This window comes from Cherax quadricarinatus, chromosome 1 (assembly GCF_038502225.1).
Source record: "Cherax quadricarinatus isolate ZL_2023a chromosome 1, ASM3850222v1, whole genome shotgun sequence".
Classification (NCBI taxonomy): Eukaryota; Metazoa; Arthropoda; class Malacostraca; order Decapoda; family Parastacidae; genus Cherax; species Cherax quadricarinatus.
The window spans coordinates 5213307-5231973 of NC_091292.1; the positions used below are offsets into that span (position 1 = coordinate 5213307).

The 18667-nt window shown below is 37.1% G+C and overlaps 1 protein-coding gene and 1 pseudogene across 4 annotated transcripts in view; one reads left to right on the top strand and one right to left on the bottom strand.

Annotated features, from left to right (window-relative positions):
- Window positions 1–7456: 7456 nt before the first annotated feature.
- LOC128690837 (uncharacterized) overlaps window positions 7457–18667 on the bottom strand; it is a 480921-nt gene continuing 469710 nt past the window's right edge. For all 4 annotated transcript variants that reach the window (XM_070089601.1, XM_070089495.1, XM_070089646.1 and 1 more), the window contains 3 exons: window positions 12635–17808; window positions 9502–9683; window positions 7457–8728 (listed from right to left, as the gene is read on the bottom strand). In XM_070089601.1, the coding sequence (XP_069945702.1) occupies window positions 8662–8728; window positions 9502–9683; window positions 12635–17808 (5423 nt within the window). In that variant the 3' untranslated portion in view covers window positions 7457–8661. The remainder of the gene's footprint in view (window positions 8729–9501; window positions 9684–12634; window positions 17809–18667) is intronic.
- LOC138852849 (uncharacterized) lies at window positions 11154–11781 on the top strand (annotated as a pseudogene).

The window sequence follows — 18667 nt, forward strand, 5'->3', positions numbered from 1 at the left end:
CAATTCACTGGGAGGCCTGGTCAGGGACCAGGCCACAGGGGCATTGACCCCTGGAACAACCTCCAGGTTAACACTGGCATTAATGTAGATCTATGTCGCAGACACTGAAATGGTTGACTATGTTACTAAGGACTTACATAATTGTTATAATCAAAGCACTAAGGACTTACAGAGGGTGTACAGCATTTCAAAATGGTATTGGAAGTCTAGGATGTAGGGTCCCAAGGCTTTGTAAACAGAAATAGAACCAGAATAGGGTTCGGTAGAAAGTGATTAATGTAAAAGTATTCATTGTTTGAAGCAGTTTGACAACTGTGATAATCAGGGAAGGGGGAGTAATCCTTTGTTAGCTTTACTGCTTTCGAATTATGCAGACCTGGATTAGAATTTATGGGGGCTATGAAAATAAGAGAATTAATATCACTTAGAAAAGCTGTGAACATCCGTTGTTTTAATTTGCATAGAAGGAAAGAACAATGTGCAACTGAGAAGATATGGGACAGCTTTGGTCATGGATTTGAAGAACAGGTGAGGAGGGCTTCAAAAAACAGGGAGAAGTCTAAAACTGTTGAGTTTTCAGGACAACCATCAAGGGGAAAAATGGGGAAAGATCCGGGACATTCAAGGAGTGAGGAAAGTAGAGCTGGGAGGTGGAGGACCTCTGCTCCTATTACCTCATTAGCAGAGGGATATTACACATTTCTAAGTGCCTATATTGTCTTATAATACCACATAGTCAAGGTGAAAGAGGGTAGAGAGGAAAGGGTATAAAGGATATCAGCAGAAAGGAAGGGATGTGCTCAGCCCAAGCAATTACACAAGATGAACTAGCATTGAAGGCTGGGATGGATGGCAAAGTTTTTTTTTTTCAATATGCCAGCCGTCACCCACTGAGACAGGGTGACTGCTTTGGTGGGAGACGGTTTAGTTATGTATATTCACAAAAAAACACTTAACTCACAAATTTAGTTAAGCTGTGTGGTTTTTTGAATTCGACATGCTGTTGCAGTAATACTATATCTCTGAAAGGATTCAGAAAATACTGGTTTGTCAGACTTAAGTTTTGTAAGTGGGAAGTTCAATGCCTGATCTCAAGGATGGGCAGGGATGCTGTAGCTTGGTAAATAAGTGGAAATGCAGTGTCCATGCACTTCTTGCAAGACAGCTAGGGTACAAAAGAGGATAAATGAATTTCATTCTTTAGGTCACCTTACCTTGGTGGGAAATGGCCTATAAATCAGCAGTGTGGTTGAATGTAGCTCTTATTTCTACTAAATCTTCACAATTTCAATTTGTATCTATGAAAATAAAGTTGTTGTATATTGATACAGTTCTTTTAAGGAATTTTTTTTTTTTTTTTTTTTAAACAAGTCGGCCGTCTCCCACCGAGGCAGGGAATACTAAGGAATACTAAGAAATATTTCAAAGCTTGGTGGATGAATTTGGGAAGGAATGCAAAAGAAGAAAACTGAAAGTGAACGAAGCCAAAAAGCAATATGATGAATATATGAATTTTTTTTTTTTATTATTATTTTTCTACCTTAACTTGTGTATTTTATCCTGTCAATTTAAATCTAATTATACTCTAATTCTTGTAAACAACTTATATAAGACCTTAGTGCAATTACAATTGAGAGTCTTGTTCCTTTATTATATTATTAGATTAATCACAGTTTTACTCTAGCTCATTCTAGCTCAATACATAGTCAATACCAAATTCACTATATTAGACCATAGTGCAATTACTAGTGAGAGACTGGTGCTACTTTTAATTTGTATTTTTATATTATTAGATTAAATTCAGTTGTACAATAGCTCATTCTACCTCAAGACATAGTCAATACCAAATTCACTATATTAGACCATAGTGCAATTACTAGTGAGAGACTAGTGCTATTTTTAATTTGTACTTTTATATTATTAGATTAAACCTATTGTACTTTAGCTCACTCTAGCTCAAAACATAGACTCCACAAAAGTCATTATTAGACCTTAGTGCAATTACAAGTGAGAGTCTTGTTCTATTTTTAATTTGTATTTTTATATTACTAGTTTATACCTAGTTGTACTTTAGTTCATTCCAGCACAACACATAGACAACATCAACTTCATTATGTGTAGTAGTGACTATACCCTACATGACCAAAATACTCTAGCTATATACTTGTCCAAACTTCCAACCACTACAGATATCAGTAGTAGAACTCAACACACAACTCAGGATATAAATAACCATAATTTTAAACCTAGAAGATGATTGATCACGTTGACCCTGATCTAAACCTCCATAATCTGACACCCAATCAAAACCTATTGGAAAGTAACTGCCTTTATTACACAGCATCACAAGCCACCACTATCCTAAACAATGCTAAAAGTCTATCAGTACTTAACTACAACATCAGGCCCTTAAGCAAACACTATGATGACCTCCTAGCACTCCTTGAATCACTAAAGACACCCTTCTCCTGCATTATTCTTACTGAGACCTGGCTTAAGCAGGACACAATAGATATCTACCCTCTACCAGGATACACAGCAATTCACAACTGCAGAACAAACCAAGTTGGGGGTGGTATTGCAATCTATTACTCTAACCAATTATCTTGTCTTAGCACCACTTGCTTTAGTGATGAATATGGGGAATACATTTTTGCTAATTTTACTGTAAAAAACCTTAAGACGCCTATAACAATCGGTGCCATTTACCGGATACCTCACACAAACATCCCAAATTTCAGTGAGAAATTAAAGTCACTAATAACAAACAGACAAATGAATAAGCACCACCTTCTCTTAGCTGGAGACTTCAACATCAACCTTGGATTACTAGATGATCAGCCTGTAACTGATTTCATCAACAATATGAACAACACACTTCTCATACCAACAATAACTAAACCAACCAGGCTCACTGAGACAAGTGCAACCATAATAGACCACATATGGACCAATATACTAGCCCCCCTTAAATCAGGGATAATCACAGATAGCACTACAGACCACTACCCTACCTTCCTCCTGACAAACATTAGTAAACCACCACTTGAATACAACAAAGTCTCATTTAGACTCCATGACGAGGCCTCAGTAAGGAAGTTCACAGCTGACCTAGAGACTGTTGATTGGCCTACAGAATTCTCCAAGGCCAATGGTATTGATGACTGGACAGACATCTTTCTTAACAAATTACTGAGACTATACAACAAACATTGTCCTATAAAAACAAAACAGATCACAAACAAACGGCTTGGTTGCCCATGGCTAACCAGCACCATTCTGAAATCCATTGACAAGAAACACCAATATGAAAAGCAATATAGACAGGGCTTAATACACAAAGATACTCTTAAACACTATTCATCAGCTCTCACCAAAGTAATAAAAAAAGCCAAACAACTATACTACTCCAGTAGATTCACAGACACTAGAGGAGATATAAAAAAGACCTGGAAAACACTCTCTCAGATTCTAGGGACCCACAAACTGAGAAAAAACAAGAATATTGTCCTAACTAAACCTAATGAAACACCACTACATCCCACTGACACAGCTAACAAGATAAACGACTTCTTCTCAAACATAGGATCTAATCTCGCCAGTAAAATCCCACATACCAATGCCCATGCCGGGGACTACCTAGATGGAAATTTCCCTAATTCCTTCTATCTTGCACCAACTGAGCCCACGGAAGTCATTGAGATCATAAAGTCACTTAAAAATAACTTGGGGAATCTGTCTCATATCCCACCATTACTGTACAAGCGAGCGGCCCATGTCCTTTCACATGCTATTTCATTACTTTTTAACAAGTCAATAGAGACTAGCACCTTCCCGAAACTACTCAAGATGGCAAGGGTTACACCAATACATAAAGGTGGTGACCCTACAGACTTAAACAACTATAGGCCAATATCTAACTTACCATTGCTATCCAAAATCTTTGAGAAACTCGTGCACAGGAGACTGTATTCATTTATAACGGCTCAAAACATACTCAACCCCTGCCAGTTTGGATTCAGGAAAAATAAAAGCACTAATGATGCAATCATAAAAATGCTAGATCTGCTTTACACAGCATTGGAAAATAAGGAATATCCACTAGGAATTTTTATTGTCCTAAGAAAAGCTTTTGACACAGTAAACCACGAAATCCTACTCCACAAACTTGATCACTACGGTATAAGAGGCCATGCGCTTGCTTATTTCAAATCTTACATTACTAATAGGTATCAGTACGTCACCATTAAAGACACAGCATCAGCAACACGGCCACTTGATACTGGAGTTCCGCAGGGAAGTGTCCTTGGTCCCCTGCTCTTCCTCATATACATCAATGACCTTCCAAACGTATCCCAACACCTGAAACCCATTCTCTTTGCTGATGACACGACTTATGTCATCTCTCACCCTAATCTTGCCACCCTCAACACCATTGTGAATGAGGAGCTGATTAAAATATCGACTTGGATGACAGCCAATAAACTTACGCTTAACACTGACAAAACCTACTATACTATGTTTGGTAGCAGAGCAGGAGATGCACAAATTAACATTAAGATTGACAACACACTAATTACCAGAAATAATGGGGGAAAATTCCTAGGCTTATACCTTGACAACAACCTGAATTTCAGCACCCATATCCAGCAAATAGCCAAAAAAGTATCCAAAACGGTTGGGATCCTCTCCAAGATACGATACTACGTGCCGCAAAATGCCCTTCTCACACTATACCACTCACTTATTTATCCATACCTCACCTATGCTATTTGTGCTTGGGGATCAACTGCAGCAACACACCTAAAGCCAATAATAACCCAACAAAAAGCTGCAGTAAGAATAATCACTAAATCCCATCCCTAGCAACACACCCCCCCACTCTTCATAGATCTAAACTTACTCCCAGTTCAGTACATCCACACTTACTACTGTGCAATCTATATCTACAGGGCCTTAACCCTTTCAGGGTCCGTCCCATAGATCTACGGCTTTACGTTCAGGGTCCAAACCATAGATCTACGCCATGAGCTCAGCTCATTCTGATAAACTGTGAGTGGTACATTTGGGCCTAGATATGAGAGAATACATCTATGTGGTATGTGTGCACCACATAAAACAGATCCTGCAGCACACTGTGTATGAGAGAAAAAAAATGAAATCATGATTTTTCGATTAAAACAGCAACTTTGCAGTGTTTTTTCATATGTTTTTTATAGTTGTATTTGCGATTTCTTGGTCTCATTTGATAGAATGGAAGACATATTACAGAAGTAGAGATGATTTTGATTGGTTTTAGCACTGGAAATGGCTTGAAACTGAGCTCAAAGTAGCAGAAATGTTAAATTTTTGCCGATATTCAAGAGTAAACAAACGACCTCACACGTCTAATACACGTCAGCTGGTGGGTCTAATATACAATCACAAATATGGTGATGATATTTATACAATTATTACAGTATTGCATAACAGTAAATCTTCTATTTTTTGGTGTGAATAAAAATTCATTATGTGAATAAAAAATCAAAATGGAATTTATTTGTAAAGCCTCAAAACATAACTAATGAACAGAGGAAATGTTAGTTTAGTGCCAGGAATGCCTACATTGTTCATCCTGGACCCTATTTTGAAATTGGAATATTTTGAACTTTGTGTTAAATTGGCCAAATTAACAATTTCCGATCACTTTATTTTGTAGTTGAAACAGTTGACTTGGCGATTTCTTGTGCTCAATTGATAGAATAGAAGTAATACTAGTGAAATAGCTAAGAATTTGGTTGATTGGAATAATGTAATTGGCCTAAAATGGGAGTCAAAGTCGGCAAAATCGCCGATTCGTAAATATCGCTGACACATCAAAATTCGCGAGAGCATAATTTCGTCAATTTTCCACCAAATTTCGTACTTTTTGTTTTATTACCTTCACAAAAAGATTCTCTACGATTTCATAAGAAAAAATAAAAATTTTTTTTTTGAAAATTCTTGGACACTGGTGCGTGACTCCAGATTTGGGCCTTGGACCCTGAAAGGGTTAAACTCTAATATCAACCTTGACCTAAAACGCTTTCTTGATAGTTGTGACAGAACCCACAGGCATAACACCAGACACAAACATCTCTACGACATTCCCCGTGTCCGACTAAACCTTTACAAAAATTCAATGTATGTCAAAGGCCCTAAAATCTGGAATACCCTACCTGAGAACTCTAGAACTGCAGACACATTCATCACCTTCAAAACTACCATTAGAAAACATCTTATCTCCCTGATACACCCCGTCAACTAACTACACGAATACCACCTGGTGGTTCACACTTACACTCGCTCACTCATTTGACCATAAACAGAAATATTAATCTCAGTCTTAAAATAATGAATCCTGTGATACTCCAATACTGAAACTATGTACTGTGCCAAAACAAAAGCATTCACATTGCTAAACTCACAAACTAGTATTTAGTCACTTAGCCATAATACCAACTTACCTCATAATTTGTAATATTTTACAATTAAGAATAAAACTAAGTATGCCCGAAATGCCTAGCCATGCTAAGCGTTCTAGTGGTACACTCTGTAATCACAATTTTACTACATATAAACCAAACAATAACCAAATTTCTGTAAACTCAGCATTGTAATCCTTATAGAGAATAAACTTTGAATTTGAATTGAAGTAAACAAAAAAGTCTAGGGAATGACAGATTCAATATCAGACTGGAGGGAGTGAGTATGGAAGAAGTAAATGTATTCTGATATTCAGGAGTGGACATGTCAGCAGATGAGGGAAAAAAAAGGAGTGGTATGTTGAAGTATCTGTGGACAAGAAGTTTACCTACAGAGGCAAAAAAAAGGGAATGTACCAGAGAATAGTGGTATCAAAACTTTTATATGGGTGTGAAGTATGGGTTTTCAATGCTATAGACATCGGTATTTCGTGTTGAAAGCAATGTGTGGTGTGAATATAATGCAGAGAATTCGGTGTAAAATTAATAGGTGATGTGGGGAGGAGGGGTTGTTGAGATGGTCTGGACATATAGAGAGAATAGACAGAGATAGGTTGATGATGAATGTATAAATCTGGGGTGGAAGATAATTGAGGAAGGGGTCATTCCAGGAATAGTTGGAGGAAAGGGTACAAGCAGCTTGACTTTTAAAGCTTGAGCATTTAGTAGCTTTGTGTGAGTGTGTCAGTTTGGGGTGTATGGAGACAAGTGGTTTGTAATAGTGTGAGCAAGATAACTTTTATGAATGGATTCAGGGAAACTTGATCAGCTGGGGTTAAGTCTTGGAGGTGGTCAGAGCAATGCCTCCACTCTGAAGGAGGGGTGGGGATGTTGCAGTCAAGAGGGGTAATCTTATTGTGATGTCAGCACACTTCCGGAATGACAACAATTACTACAGGTAAGTGAACGTTTTCTTTTAGTCACCATGAATTGGTGTATTAAATAAAAAAAACTTGAATTACATAAAAATATTTTAAACAATTTTATATTCTGAAACCTGAAAAATACATTATACCTATATTATTTTTATACATGTATATAAACTATTAGTACTTTTGAACAAATACACCTCAGAGCTCCTTTTATAACAGACAACATAAATCAATTTATAACTCCATTATATAAAATGTTAAATGAACCAATAAGTTGCCAAACTTTTATGCTTCTGGCAAACAAACATGTAGAAAACAAAGAAAACAAGCAACAGCAATTCTGTTTTTTCCACAAATAAATTAAAGTTTAATAAAGATACATGAAATAGTCTATAATAAAGTATCTTAGGATATGAGACTAAAAGTAATTATTCAAAAACCAGACCATCCTCCTAAGCAACAGTTGTAATTTAGACTGTTGATAAACAGTCAGATTTGTTACAAGGAATTTTCAGCCATTTCATCTAAAAACAAATTTCATTTTTAGCTTTGGTTAGGTTAGGTGCAGTTAGGTTAGACAGCTGTTTTGCACTCAAAATAAACCAATTATAGCATACAAAGTCATTAAATGAAACTGCAAAACAAAGAAAAAGAAAAAGACAGAAACAAAAATACGGTGGATCCTTGGTCCACCGTATTTTTGTTTTGCATTCATTGCAACTGTATTTATTGCCCTTGCTAGTATATTATAATCTAACTTAACCATAAATAATGCAAACAGGGGAATGTGCTAAAAAAATTCTACGTGAGAACACTGTTTATAAACAGCTGGAATTCCAACTGTTCCTCAAGATGATGGGTTGTCAAAAACATAGTATTGGATTCGTAAGTTAATAAAGAGCAATTATGTGTTCAGTAATTTGCTCCTACATTATAGAAATGTCAAATATATACCAACAAATTTCAAAGTCTCCAGTTTATGAATATATATTTCATCTAAAGATATTCTGGAACCTAAATCTTTCTAAAGGTCTATAAAGAAACTAAAACAAAACATAAATATTTTCCCAGTTTTTTCACTTTCTACAACAGGTACGACACAAATGGCTAAAAAGTTCAGCGGTGAATTATACCACTGTTTTTAGTCAGCAAAAATTAATTCCTGAGCAATAAGGAATGCTTTAGTTGAAATAAAAAAAAATATCTGCCATACAATAAACTTTCTGATATGACTTCCCTTAGTTATTGTTCTAGTAAAGCTCTATATAAAATATATAATGATAAATTCAGCTTTCTAGGTTAAGGGCATCCAGACTGTGTATCTTCATTATTTTTCCAATTGCAGCAGACAACCTGTAATAGATAAGCATTTGAAACAAACTGAAGGATATATGCTAAAGGATAGAATCTCAATCACACTGTTGATACCATTACACAAATTTTCAGACACACAAATCAACTGCTAAGTAAATATAGTAATACTGCACCTCTATATCTGATACTGAAACACGATCTGAACTGCAAGCGGAAGAAGTCATGGCAATCACAGTAAAACAGGTTTTTACAATATAATAACTGACAAGGTTTCTAGATGTAATTCTAGTCAAAATACTCTTTGTTGAGTGTTTTGGTAACACTAGACATCAATCCAGATCAAGTGAATGGATACTAACTCATACTTGGATTAATATTGACTGACAATGTGTTAAAAAATATCTTGTTCTCTGGCACTTTGTACCTAAATATAACTATGTACCTCTCATAGCTTTGCCACCTAATCCCTAAATTCCACGCTGATAAACACCAACTTGTAGTTAATTTTTTTTTTCAACAAGTCGGTCGTCTCCCACCGAGGCAGGGTGACCCAAAAAAGAAAGAAAATCCCCAAAAAGAAAATACTTTCATCATCATTCAACACTTTCACCACACTCACACATTATCACTGCTTTTGCAGAGGTGCTCAGAATACAACAGTTTAGAAGCATATACGTATAAAGATACACAACATATCCCTCCAAACTGCCAATATCCCATATATATATCCAATATACAGGAGTAATGTGTGTCATGCTCCATCTGTTATCTGTTATCACTCCAAAATGAGCAACTTAAAGCATAATTCTCACCTATACAGTCCATCAGCAACTCCTTCCAAAGAAGTCTTTAAATACTGCAAAGAATCAGCATAATCCTTCTGATCTGACTGGGATGTTTCTTCTGCCTGCTCAGCTCTCTCCTTGTACCTTCCTTGATTTCCCTTAGATGTGTCAAAGAGCGTTCGAGGTGCTGGGCGACTTGGTGTCAGAATCTAATAATATAATTAAATTTTAGTCATGGACCAAAGTTAGTAGGTATTTCTCAGTGAGATTTTTCATTGGAAATCTCATACAATGTACACCATAGAAGTAGCTGATTGGGGAAGGTAGTCAAGTTTTTGTTCATAATTACTCCCTCTAACTAGTTCCCATAGTAATGGTTATGTATCACTTTTCCTTTGAAAGCTCACTAAAAAAGTATCTATTAACTTTAATTAAGCATTTATTTACATAAATGCTTAATTAAAAAAGTTCAATAAATCTGAAAACAATAGCAGAATAAAAACTCTGATAGGTAAAGCATCAAAAATATGAATGTTAAAATATCTTGCTTATAACACTTTTAACAGTCAATCATTTGTTAATCAAATAAAGGCAAAGGAAGCAGGAAAGAGGAAGGAGGAGGAGAGAGGAAGAAGGGAAGGAGAGAAAGAAGGAAGGTCAGAAGCAAGAAAAGAAAGAAGGAAGATAGTAGGACAAAAATATATGAGAGGTGAGGAAGGAAAAGGCAAAAGGAGGACAATGATGAGGAAATGAAGGTGAAGAATCGACAAGATTGTGACAGGAGTGAAAGAAGAGAGGAGGCAAGAGTAGGAGTGGAGGTAGGAGTAGGAGAGGAAGCAAGCACAAAAAAAAAAAAAAGATAAGAAGACAGATTAACAAAAATAAATAAGGAAGAGAGAATAGTTGCAATTTTAATTAAAAAAAAAAAAAAAAGACAATGAAGCTAAAGAAATGACTTGGAGAAAAGGTATTTACCTACCTACATAACACATCTTGTAACATTGTATTTCTACTGTAAGTAACATGCATCACTCCACAAAACTGATGATCATTGAATCAGTTTGAAATAGTAGGTAATACTTTGTAATTGACTGTTTGTTTATTAGCTACCTTTGTTTATTGTACTTACGATTGAAGTTAACTGCATAAGAAATCTTTCTTAACAGTCTCTGTCAAGATCTTAAGTAACATTGAAGCATTAGGATTAGTTTACCTAAAATTCATTGTATAATTAGTGGCTTTCTTTTTTGCTTACAAAATACAAATTTTTATTTCTTTTATGCAGTACACAGTCAACGTATTTTACACATAATAAAATATTGTGAGGCACAAAGGAAAGCAGTGGTGGGCACAGTTCCGCAAATCTGTAAATTAGCGAAACTAACTTCTTGTTTAGTGGATAAGTGTTTCTGCTAACTTCGGAAACCATTAGTGGACCAATTAGCTTCCGCTAAATAAAGTTCCGCTAACTTTGAGTCCGCTAAAAAAAATTCATACATTGTTGGTAGTTGGAAAGCAATGACTTTTCAACGGTGCACATGTCTGTTCCTGTCTGTTGTGGGTATTTCTCCAACAGTCAGTCAGGCACTCTATTGGCTGACTATGTGTAAATGTGACTTGTCAATGCAGCAGCAGCATCTGAGCAGCACTGTTATAGTCTTACAGTGTCGGCGATCACTATGCCTGAGGGTGTTGTTGAGGAGTCTGCAGTGGCTGTGGTTGAACCAGAGGTTGCTCAGGCTGAGAGCCAGGAACGCAGAACCTGTGTCCCCACCTCCTTTATGACTATTTTGTTCTCAAGTCAAGGAATACGAAGAATGCCAATATTTTGTACTTCCTGTGCATCATGTGCCAGCCCAAGGAGACCATCATCAAGGGACAGGCGGTGACCCTCTACAACTTGAAGTTGTATGTTAAAAGAAAACACCCAGTGTATGCCGTCAAGTTTGAGGAGAGAATCAAGGCCTGATCTTCCCATGGAAAACATGGGCAATCTTCTTGTGGCGGTGTCACTAGCAGGAGCAGCAGCCAGTCATCACAGCCGCCTGTAAAGAGAGCACGCCAGACCACCATTGGCGAAGCATTTGTTGCTGCTGGTACTAGCGTTCATCAGTCTATGGTGGACACAAAGATTGTGGACCTATTCATCTGCAACATGCTACTGCTGCATGTACTGGAATCCCCCACCTTGTCAGCCTAATCAAGACGCTGAACCCCAGCAAGATGTCAATGTCCTGCCGCGCCCTGGGCAGGTGGATTTTGGTCAGTCATAAACAGCTGGAGGAGTATCTTATAAGGTATTTATGAGTTAAAAGAGCTTATTATACTAGTACTATAGCTTTTTTGATATTTTCTTAATTTTCGTGGGTATTGCAAATTATGACAGTTTAGAAGTACAGTACCTTTCCCAGTGTTGTAAAGTAATGAAGTAAAACTACCTGAGTATTGTACTTAAGTAAATTATCTCAATGTTTACTTTTCAAAAATTACTGATGATGTAACGAGTAATGTATCATTATCAGATTGTAGTGAAGTACAAGTAATAACAGACTTCAGTACTTAACTAAAAGTTAAAGTAGTGAGCAATTTCAGTACTTTTTAAAAAGTAAATACCAAAAAGTTACTTAAGTACAGTATTCAAGTAGTTTTACTTCATTACTTTACAACACTGGTACTTATACTAGAGTATAAGTCTTAAAAGTAAAAGACCAAAAACTAAACCGAATCTGAATTCATGTTAAAAAGTTAGCGGTTAGCGTTAGCTTCTGCTAATTTTTTCGACCATTTAGCGGTTTAGCATTAGCGGAGCTAATTTTTTAGTTAGCGGACTAGTGGTTAATGAAGCTAACTTTTCGATTAGCTGTGCCCGCCACTAAAAGAAAGTCACTAGTATGCAACACATTTTGGGCAAACTAATATTAATTCTTATAGAGCATGTACTTAAGAACTAGACAGATTATTTAGTAGGATTTCTTAAATGTACAAAAAGAGATATGTCTAAATGAACAACAGTACTAATATTTTATTACATGTAAACTACATAATTTGTACCACATAAATAAAAATTGTATTATATTGTAACGTACAACAGTACAACCATGAGCAATCACAACCAACTAGACAACTACCCAACTTAAGATGGTAAACTGCAAACACTTACTTTATTTGTTCTGCATGGTGTTTCACTAAACATCCTATTAGTCAACTTGTTTAGAAGGCTGTTTAAGACAGTAGAAGTTTGGGTTGAGGTGGTATCACCATCCTGGGACTGTTTGCTATAGTTCTGAAGTGATGGCATAGGTGGACTAATCAATTTATCTTGGGAAAACATATCCTGAGAGGCATACATCACTTCAGGTATCAGAGGTTCTGCAGTAGCTGATGATGTCACTGGATTTTCATTTAATAATGATTTTGAAAGGCATGCATTATCTTCATATTCTTTATTTTTATTCTGTAATATGCCCTCCTCTGAACTTGATTTTTCATCATGTAATGACATACAAGAATGCTTTGGCATCATGTCAAATGGCTCTTGAATATCGTCTTCCCCTGCTGAGTCATCAAAATTAAGTCGAGAGCTGATGCCAGTTTTAAGGATTGGTGAACTGAACTTTTCCTTAGGGTCATTTATGCTAAAATTTTGTGACTCTATACCACTGGTGTTCTGGTAATTGCTACCTACATGATTATCAACATAGGATGTGTGTGCTTCTGATACATAACTAAATCTTCCAGTAGATACTGTATCTTGATATACTTCATCTATCATGGTACTCTGAAGGGGTCCAGATGGGATGTTTTGATTATGCTGTTTATCTTTTAAAATTTCACTGATCTCTCCAGCATCAAATGCCTCTGTTGAGAAATCTTTCACCGATTCTGGAGTGTTATTTGGAGGGCCAGGTACAACATGGGTATTGTATGCTATATCAACTTTTTCAACAGGTCTCAGCTTGCTGGAAATTTTCTTCTGTTCAGGAAGAATGTTTTTAACCATAGTCTTTATTTCCATATCTTCAACTGAATTCCTGATTAGCCTTGTACATGGCTCTTTTACTTCTGGGGAGGAAAATCCAAAACTTTCATCAATGTCAGCTCTTGCCCTCACATACTTATCTTCCATATTTTTTCTTTTAGATGGAATGAGGCTGAATTCCCTAATGCTGGGAGGGTTTGACTCGACTGAGCTCTTACTAGTGTGGCGTAGAATATCTGGAGATTTATTCTGTATAAAAGAATCTTCTTCACTGATTGGCTGCTCATTATTTGGTTCACCTATGTTTAATGCATCATGATCAGTATCAGTGCTTCTCTCGACATAAGATAGAGTTTTTCTACATTTTCTGGATCTTGGTTCCCGTTTTGTTTGGTTCTTAATATTTGCCTCCCTCCTTGTATTAACAGGCTCCTTGCTTACTTTTCTTTTTCTTTTCTTCTTAAATGGCTGCCAATCATCACTGCCTTCTTCTTGATTGTGTGACTCTAAGTGAGATTTTGTTCTGTTAGAGTATGTAGAGCCTTCAAACTTTCTAGATTTTTTGCTGTATAGCCAACTGAATTGAGTTTCTTTCCCAGAACTATCTAAATCTGAGTATATACTATGAGTACATTGTTTTACTTCCTCAGTCTCAGGATATTCAAAGAAACCACACACAGACGACTTCAATGAAGTATCCATTTTATTCAGATTTTGAGATCCTAAACTGATTTTGCTTCTGGTTCCTTTAGTACTCTTATTTTTTTTTGAAGATCTTTTATCATTTTTATTGAAGTTAAAGGAAGCTGAGGATTTCCTAGGCTTGGTAAAATACTTCCTTGAACTTACCTTAGAACCAGATAAGTTACTTCTTTCAGCATTCTGACTACTTTTATCCAAGGTTTCATTTTTCTTATTGGAATCAGTGACATCCCTTATGGTTTGAACCGAGGATTTTGGAGGAGAATCAGAAAAATCATCGTCTGCAAAAGTGTAATGATCATATACAGTATCATCTGGGGGACTAGCTTCCAACATTGTCACAGCACTGGTATCAAAAAGCTTTTTCTTACTCTTCCAATGCCTTACCCCCATATCATATGAATTACTTAAAGTTGGCGTAAGACTCCTGCTTCTATTTTGCAATGGTGGATAGGATTTTGATCGCTTCTCCTCTTTTTGAGTTTTTACCTTAGTCTTTGCAGGTTCTTTACCCGAGATTTTGGCATCAGAATTGTTTGGTTCATTAGTAGGAGTTTTTAAGCTTGAAGACTTAACAGGATAATCTGCTAAAATCATTAATGTAGACATCAAAGCCTTGCTTGGACTCTTTTTTTTTCCATCAACACCAGATAAATGTGCAGCATTAAGCTTAACAACAGGCAGCATTCCAGCACTCTCATTCTTTGAAATATCTAATTCAACTAACTCTGAAAGATTTTCTTGATTTAAAGTGCTTAAAAGAATAATTTCATCTGATAATGCAATTCTGCTGCTTAATATGTGATACCTAATTTCTTTTCCCAGTTGTTCATAATTTACTGGAACATAGAAATCTGAAGAAATTTGAACTGACTGGTTATGATCATTATTTCTCGGCTGTGAACCTTCAGTAATACACTGAGAAAAACCTTGCATACTAACATTTATTGAGTCTGGTGGGGTAGGAACAAATGATTTTGAATGACTGTCATAACATGGCGAGTTAGCCCTGGATGGAGTAACTTTTGGTGAAAGTGGTATAAATGGGACAGCAGGCAGAGATGAAAGATCCTTATAAATGGTTGGAGCAAATGTTTTAGGTATCAAGTAATCCTTTTTACTATTACTTGACAATGAAGCATCAAGATCAAGGATCTTTGGCCAATGAGTACCATGCCAAACAGTGTCAGGCCTTGGGGTATCAGACCCTTTGGTGTCTGGCCATGGAGTATCAGGCCTTTTAATATCACATCCTGTGCTATCAGGGTTAGGAAAATTGGGCTTCCTTATATCATGCTGCCCTGTATCACTTTCTAAATACATCTTTGGAGATGTATATGGTAGGGTGTTAACTCTTGAGGACAAAAGATGCACATCAACAGCCTTTAGTGTTTCAGAATGCAATGATTCACCCACTGGAGATAAAAGCTGCTGAGCATCTGTTGCTGGGTGATTACAAATTCTCTTTGGAGTAGTTGGGAGAATTTGTTCAGCTTTCTGAGAGAAAGATAGCACAGAGTCAGCATTATGAGTGACAGGAATCAAAATTTTAGTCACTGGAGATACAGGAGCTGAAGTTGCAGTCTTTTGAGTGGCAAACTGCAGAGGGTACTGCACTGGGGTGTAAAATTGGATATCACCAGCTTTAAAAGTTGAAGAGTGAAAATATTTTGCTGTTGGAGTGGAGAGGTGGTTAGAAGGTTGGGTACTGCTATGTGAAATAACAGGCTTTGTACTATTATTCTTTGGAGTAGTAGACTGTATAGTGCTAGTCCTTGGAATAATAGGCTGCATAGTGCTAACAGTTGGAGTAGCTGGAGGCAGAGTGCTAGCCCTTGGTGTAGTGGACTGCATGGGGCTAGCCTTTGGAGTAGTGGGAGGTACGACGTTAACCAATGGTGTAGTAGTCTGAACCACATAATTCCTTGTAGTAGTAGGCTGCTTCATGTTAGCCCTTGTAGTAGTAGGCTGAACAGTTTTATCTCTAGGAGTGGCAGGCTGCAGAGGGCTATCCTTTGGAGCGGTAAGCTGTACAAGACTATCCCTTGGAGTGGCAGGCTGCAAAAGGCTAGTCTCTGGAAAAGGAGGCTGCATAAGATTAGCCCCTGGAGTGTCAGGCTGCTGCAGGAGGTAGCTAACCCTTGGGGTAGTAGAATTAATCATGTAATTCTTTTGAGTAGGAGGTTGCACCATGCTAACCCTTGTGGTAGATTCAACAGTTTTATCTTGGGGAGTAGCAGGTTGCACAGGGCTAGCCCTTGGAGTGGCAGGCTGTGCAAGAAGAGCCCTTGGAGTGGCAGGCTTTGCAAGGCTTGCCCTTGGAGTGGCAGGCTGCATAAGGCTTGCTCTTGGAGTGGCAGGCTGTGCAAGACTAGCCTTTGGAGTGGCAAAGCATGAAGTATCATTCTTTGATGTGATACTTGTTTTTGAAGATTCAGTTTCGGGAGTAACTGCAGTTATCTCACGATCAAGCTTAAGATCTTCAGCTTTCCGAGACGTAAACTGAGGTGCATTAACTTGTAAAGAGGTGAGCTTTGGACTTTTTATACTGGAGATATTAAGTTCAGAAATGTACTTTGAGGCATCAGAATGAGGTTTTCCTTTTGAAGGTGAAGTAGTTAGTTTGTCTATTCTTGAAGTTGTAGAAACTGCAGTGGTAGAGCCAGATGCAGGATAAGCAAATTCAAGAGGAGATAGTGCTTTCAATGGCAGATGCTCAGCACTTGGTGAAACACTGTTTTTACATAGGGTTCTTCTTTTCTTCCTCACACTAGTTTTGGGAGAGGCTTTGATGTTTTTTTGAAAAATATTTCTATGTTTTGGAGATTGCTGAGAAACTGTATTTAAATTCTGGGACTTAATGCGGTTGCGCAACGGGTACACTTTTGTGACTTTTGCTTCAGGCAAAATTTGCAATGAGACAGGTGTTTTATTAGCAGCTTTTTTGCACTTGTGAGGAGTTTCATTTTTCTCAGGTTCTGATAATGGCTCTAGTGTAGGTTGTATATTTCTACTCTCAGTAGCTTGTAAATTTTCCTTAATGGCTGAGGTTTTCTTAATAGCTTTAGTCTTCTTATGCTGTATATCAGTAACTTCTCTATGAACCTCTTTGTCTTCAACAGTGTACAGGCTTCCAGAGCAGTCACCTAATTTTCTTGACTTCGATGACACAAATGAATTTTTAAAGCTTTTTTTTTCACATTTTGGTGTTACATTAACACTCAGACATTCAGATCTTTCTTGAGTGTTTAAAGAACATGGTATAACTTCATCTTCTGAGGATTTTGTTTCTTTGAATTTAAACAGGCTCCTTTTCTTCTTCACTGTTACATTTGATTTTTGCTGAATTCTCTCACTTTCTATTTGGCCCTCTACTGAGTCCATTGCCAAGTTGAGTAGCATAGCATCCTGGGTAGTACAATTAATCATAGGGCTTTCTTCCAATTGTTTTCCAATATCAGAAAAATCTTTACAGGCTAATTTAATGTTCTTCACTGCAGGCTTCTTTTGGACACCAGTAGATCTTGTCGTACCATCAATTGCTATAATTTCACAGTCTGAAGTCATATCATCTGAGTCAAGGTTTAAACTACATTCTGAGGTTTTGGTGAATTTTCTCAGTGAAGATTTCTGTGTTAATTTTTCCTCCAATGCTGAAACACGCAAGGATTATTTTTATGTATTAAAAGATAAAATGATATAGATATAGCTTTAAAATAATTATATGTCAGTACTACATTAGTCAAGAGTTTTTATATGAAACACAATGCAAACCACATTTAAATAATGAAGCTGAAGACTGATCAGTTCTAACATCTATAAATTCTTAAGAACCAGTGTATAGATAACTTTTTTTTATTATTTTTTTTATCAACACATTGGCCATTTCCCACCAAACCAGGTGGCCTGAAAAAGAAAAGCTTTCATCATTTACTCCATCACTGTCTTGCCAGAGGCGTGCTTACACTACAGTTATAAAACTGCAACATTAACACCCCCTCCTGCAGAGTGCCAGCACTGTACTTCCCATCTCCAGGAATCAAGTCCAACCTGCCAGTTTCCCTGAATCCCTTCATAAATGTTACTTTGCTTACATTCCAACAGCACGTCAAGTACAGTGGACCCCTGCCATACGATCAGCTCCCAACTCGAACAATTATGTAAGTGTATTTTTGTAAGTGCTTTTGTACGTGTATTTTTGGGGGTCTGACACGGACTAATCTAATTTACAATATTCCTTATGGGAACAAATTCATTCATTAACGGCACCCGAACAGACTTCTGGAATGAATTAATATCGTAAGTCGGGGGTCCACTGTACTAATAACCATTTGTCTCCATTCATTCCTATCTAACACGCTCAGGCATGCTTGCTGGAAGTCCAAGCCCCTAGCACACAAAACCTCCTTTACCCCCTCCCTCCAACCTTTCCTAGGCTGATCCCCTATGCCACCTTCCCTCCACTACAGATTTATACACTCTCAAAGTTATTCTATTTCGTTCCATCCCCTC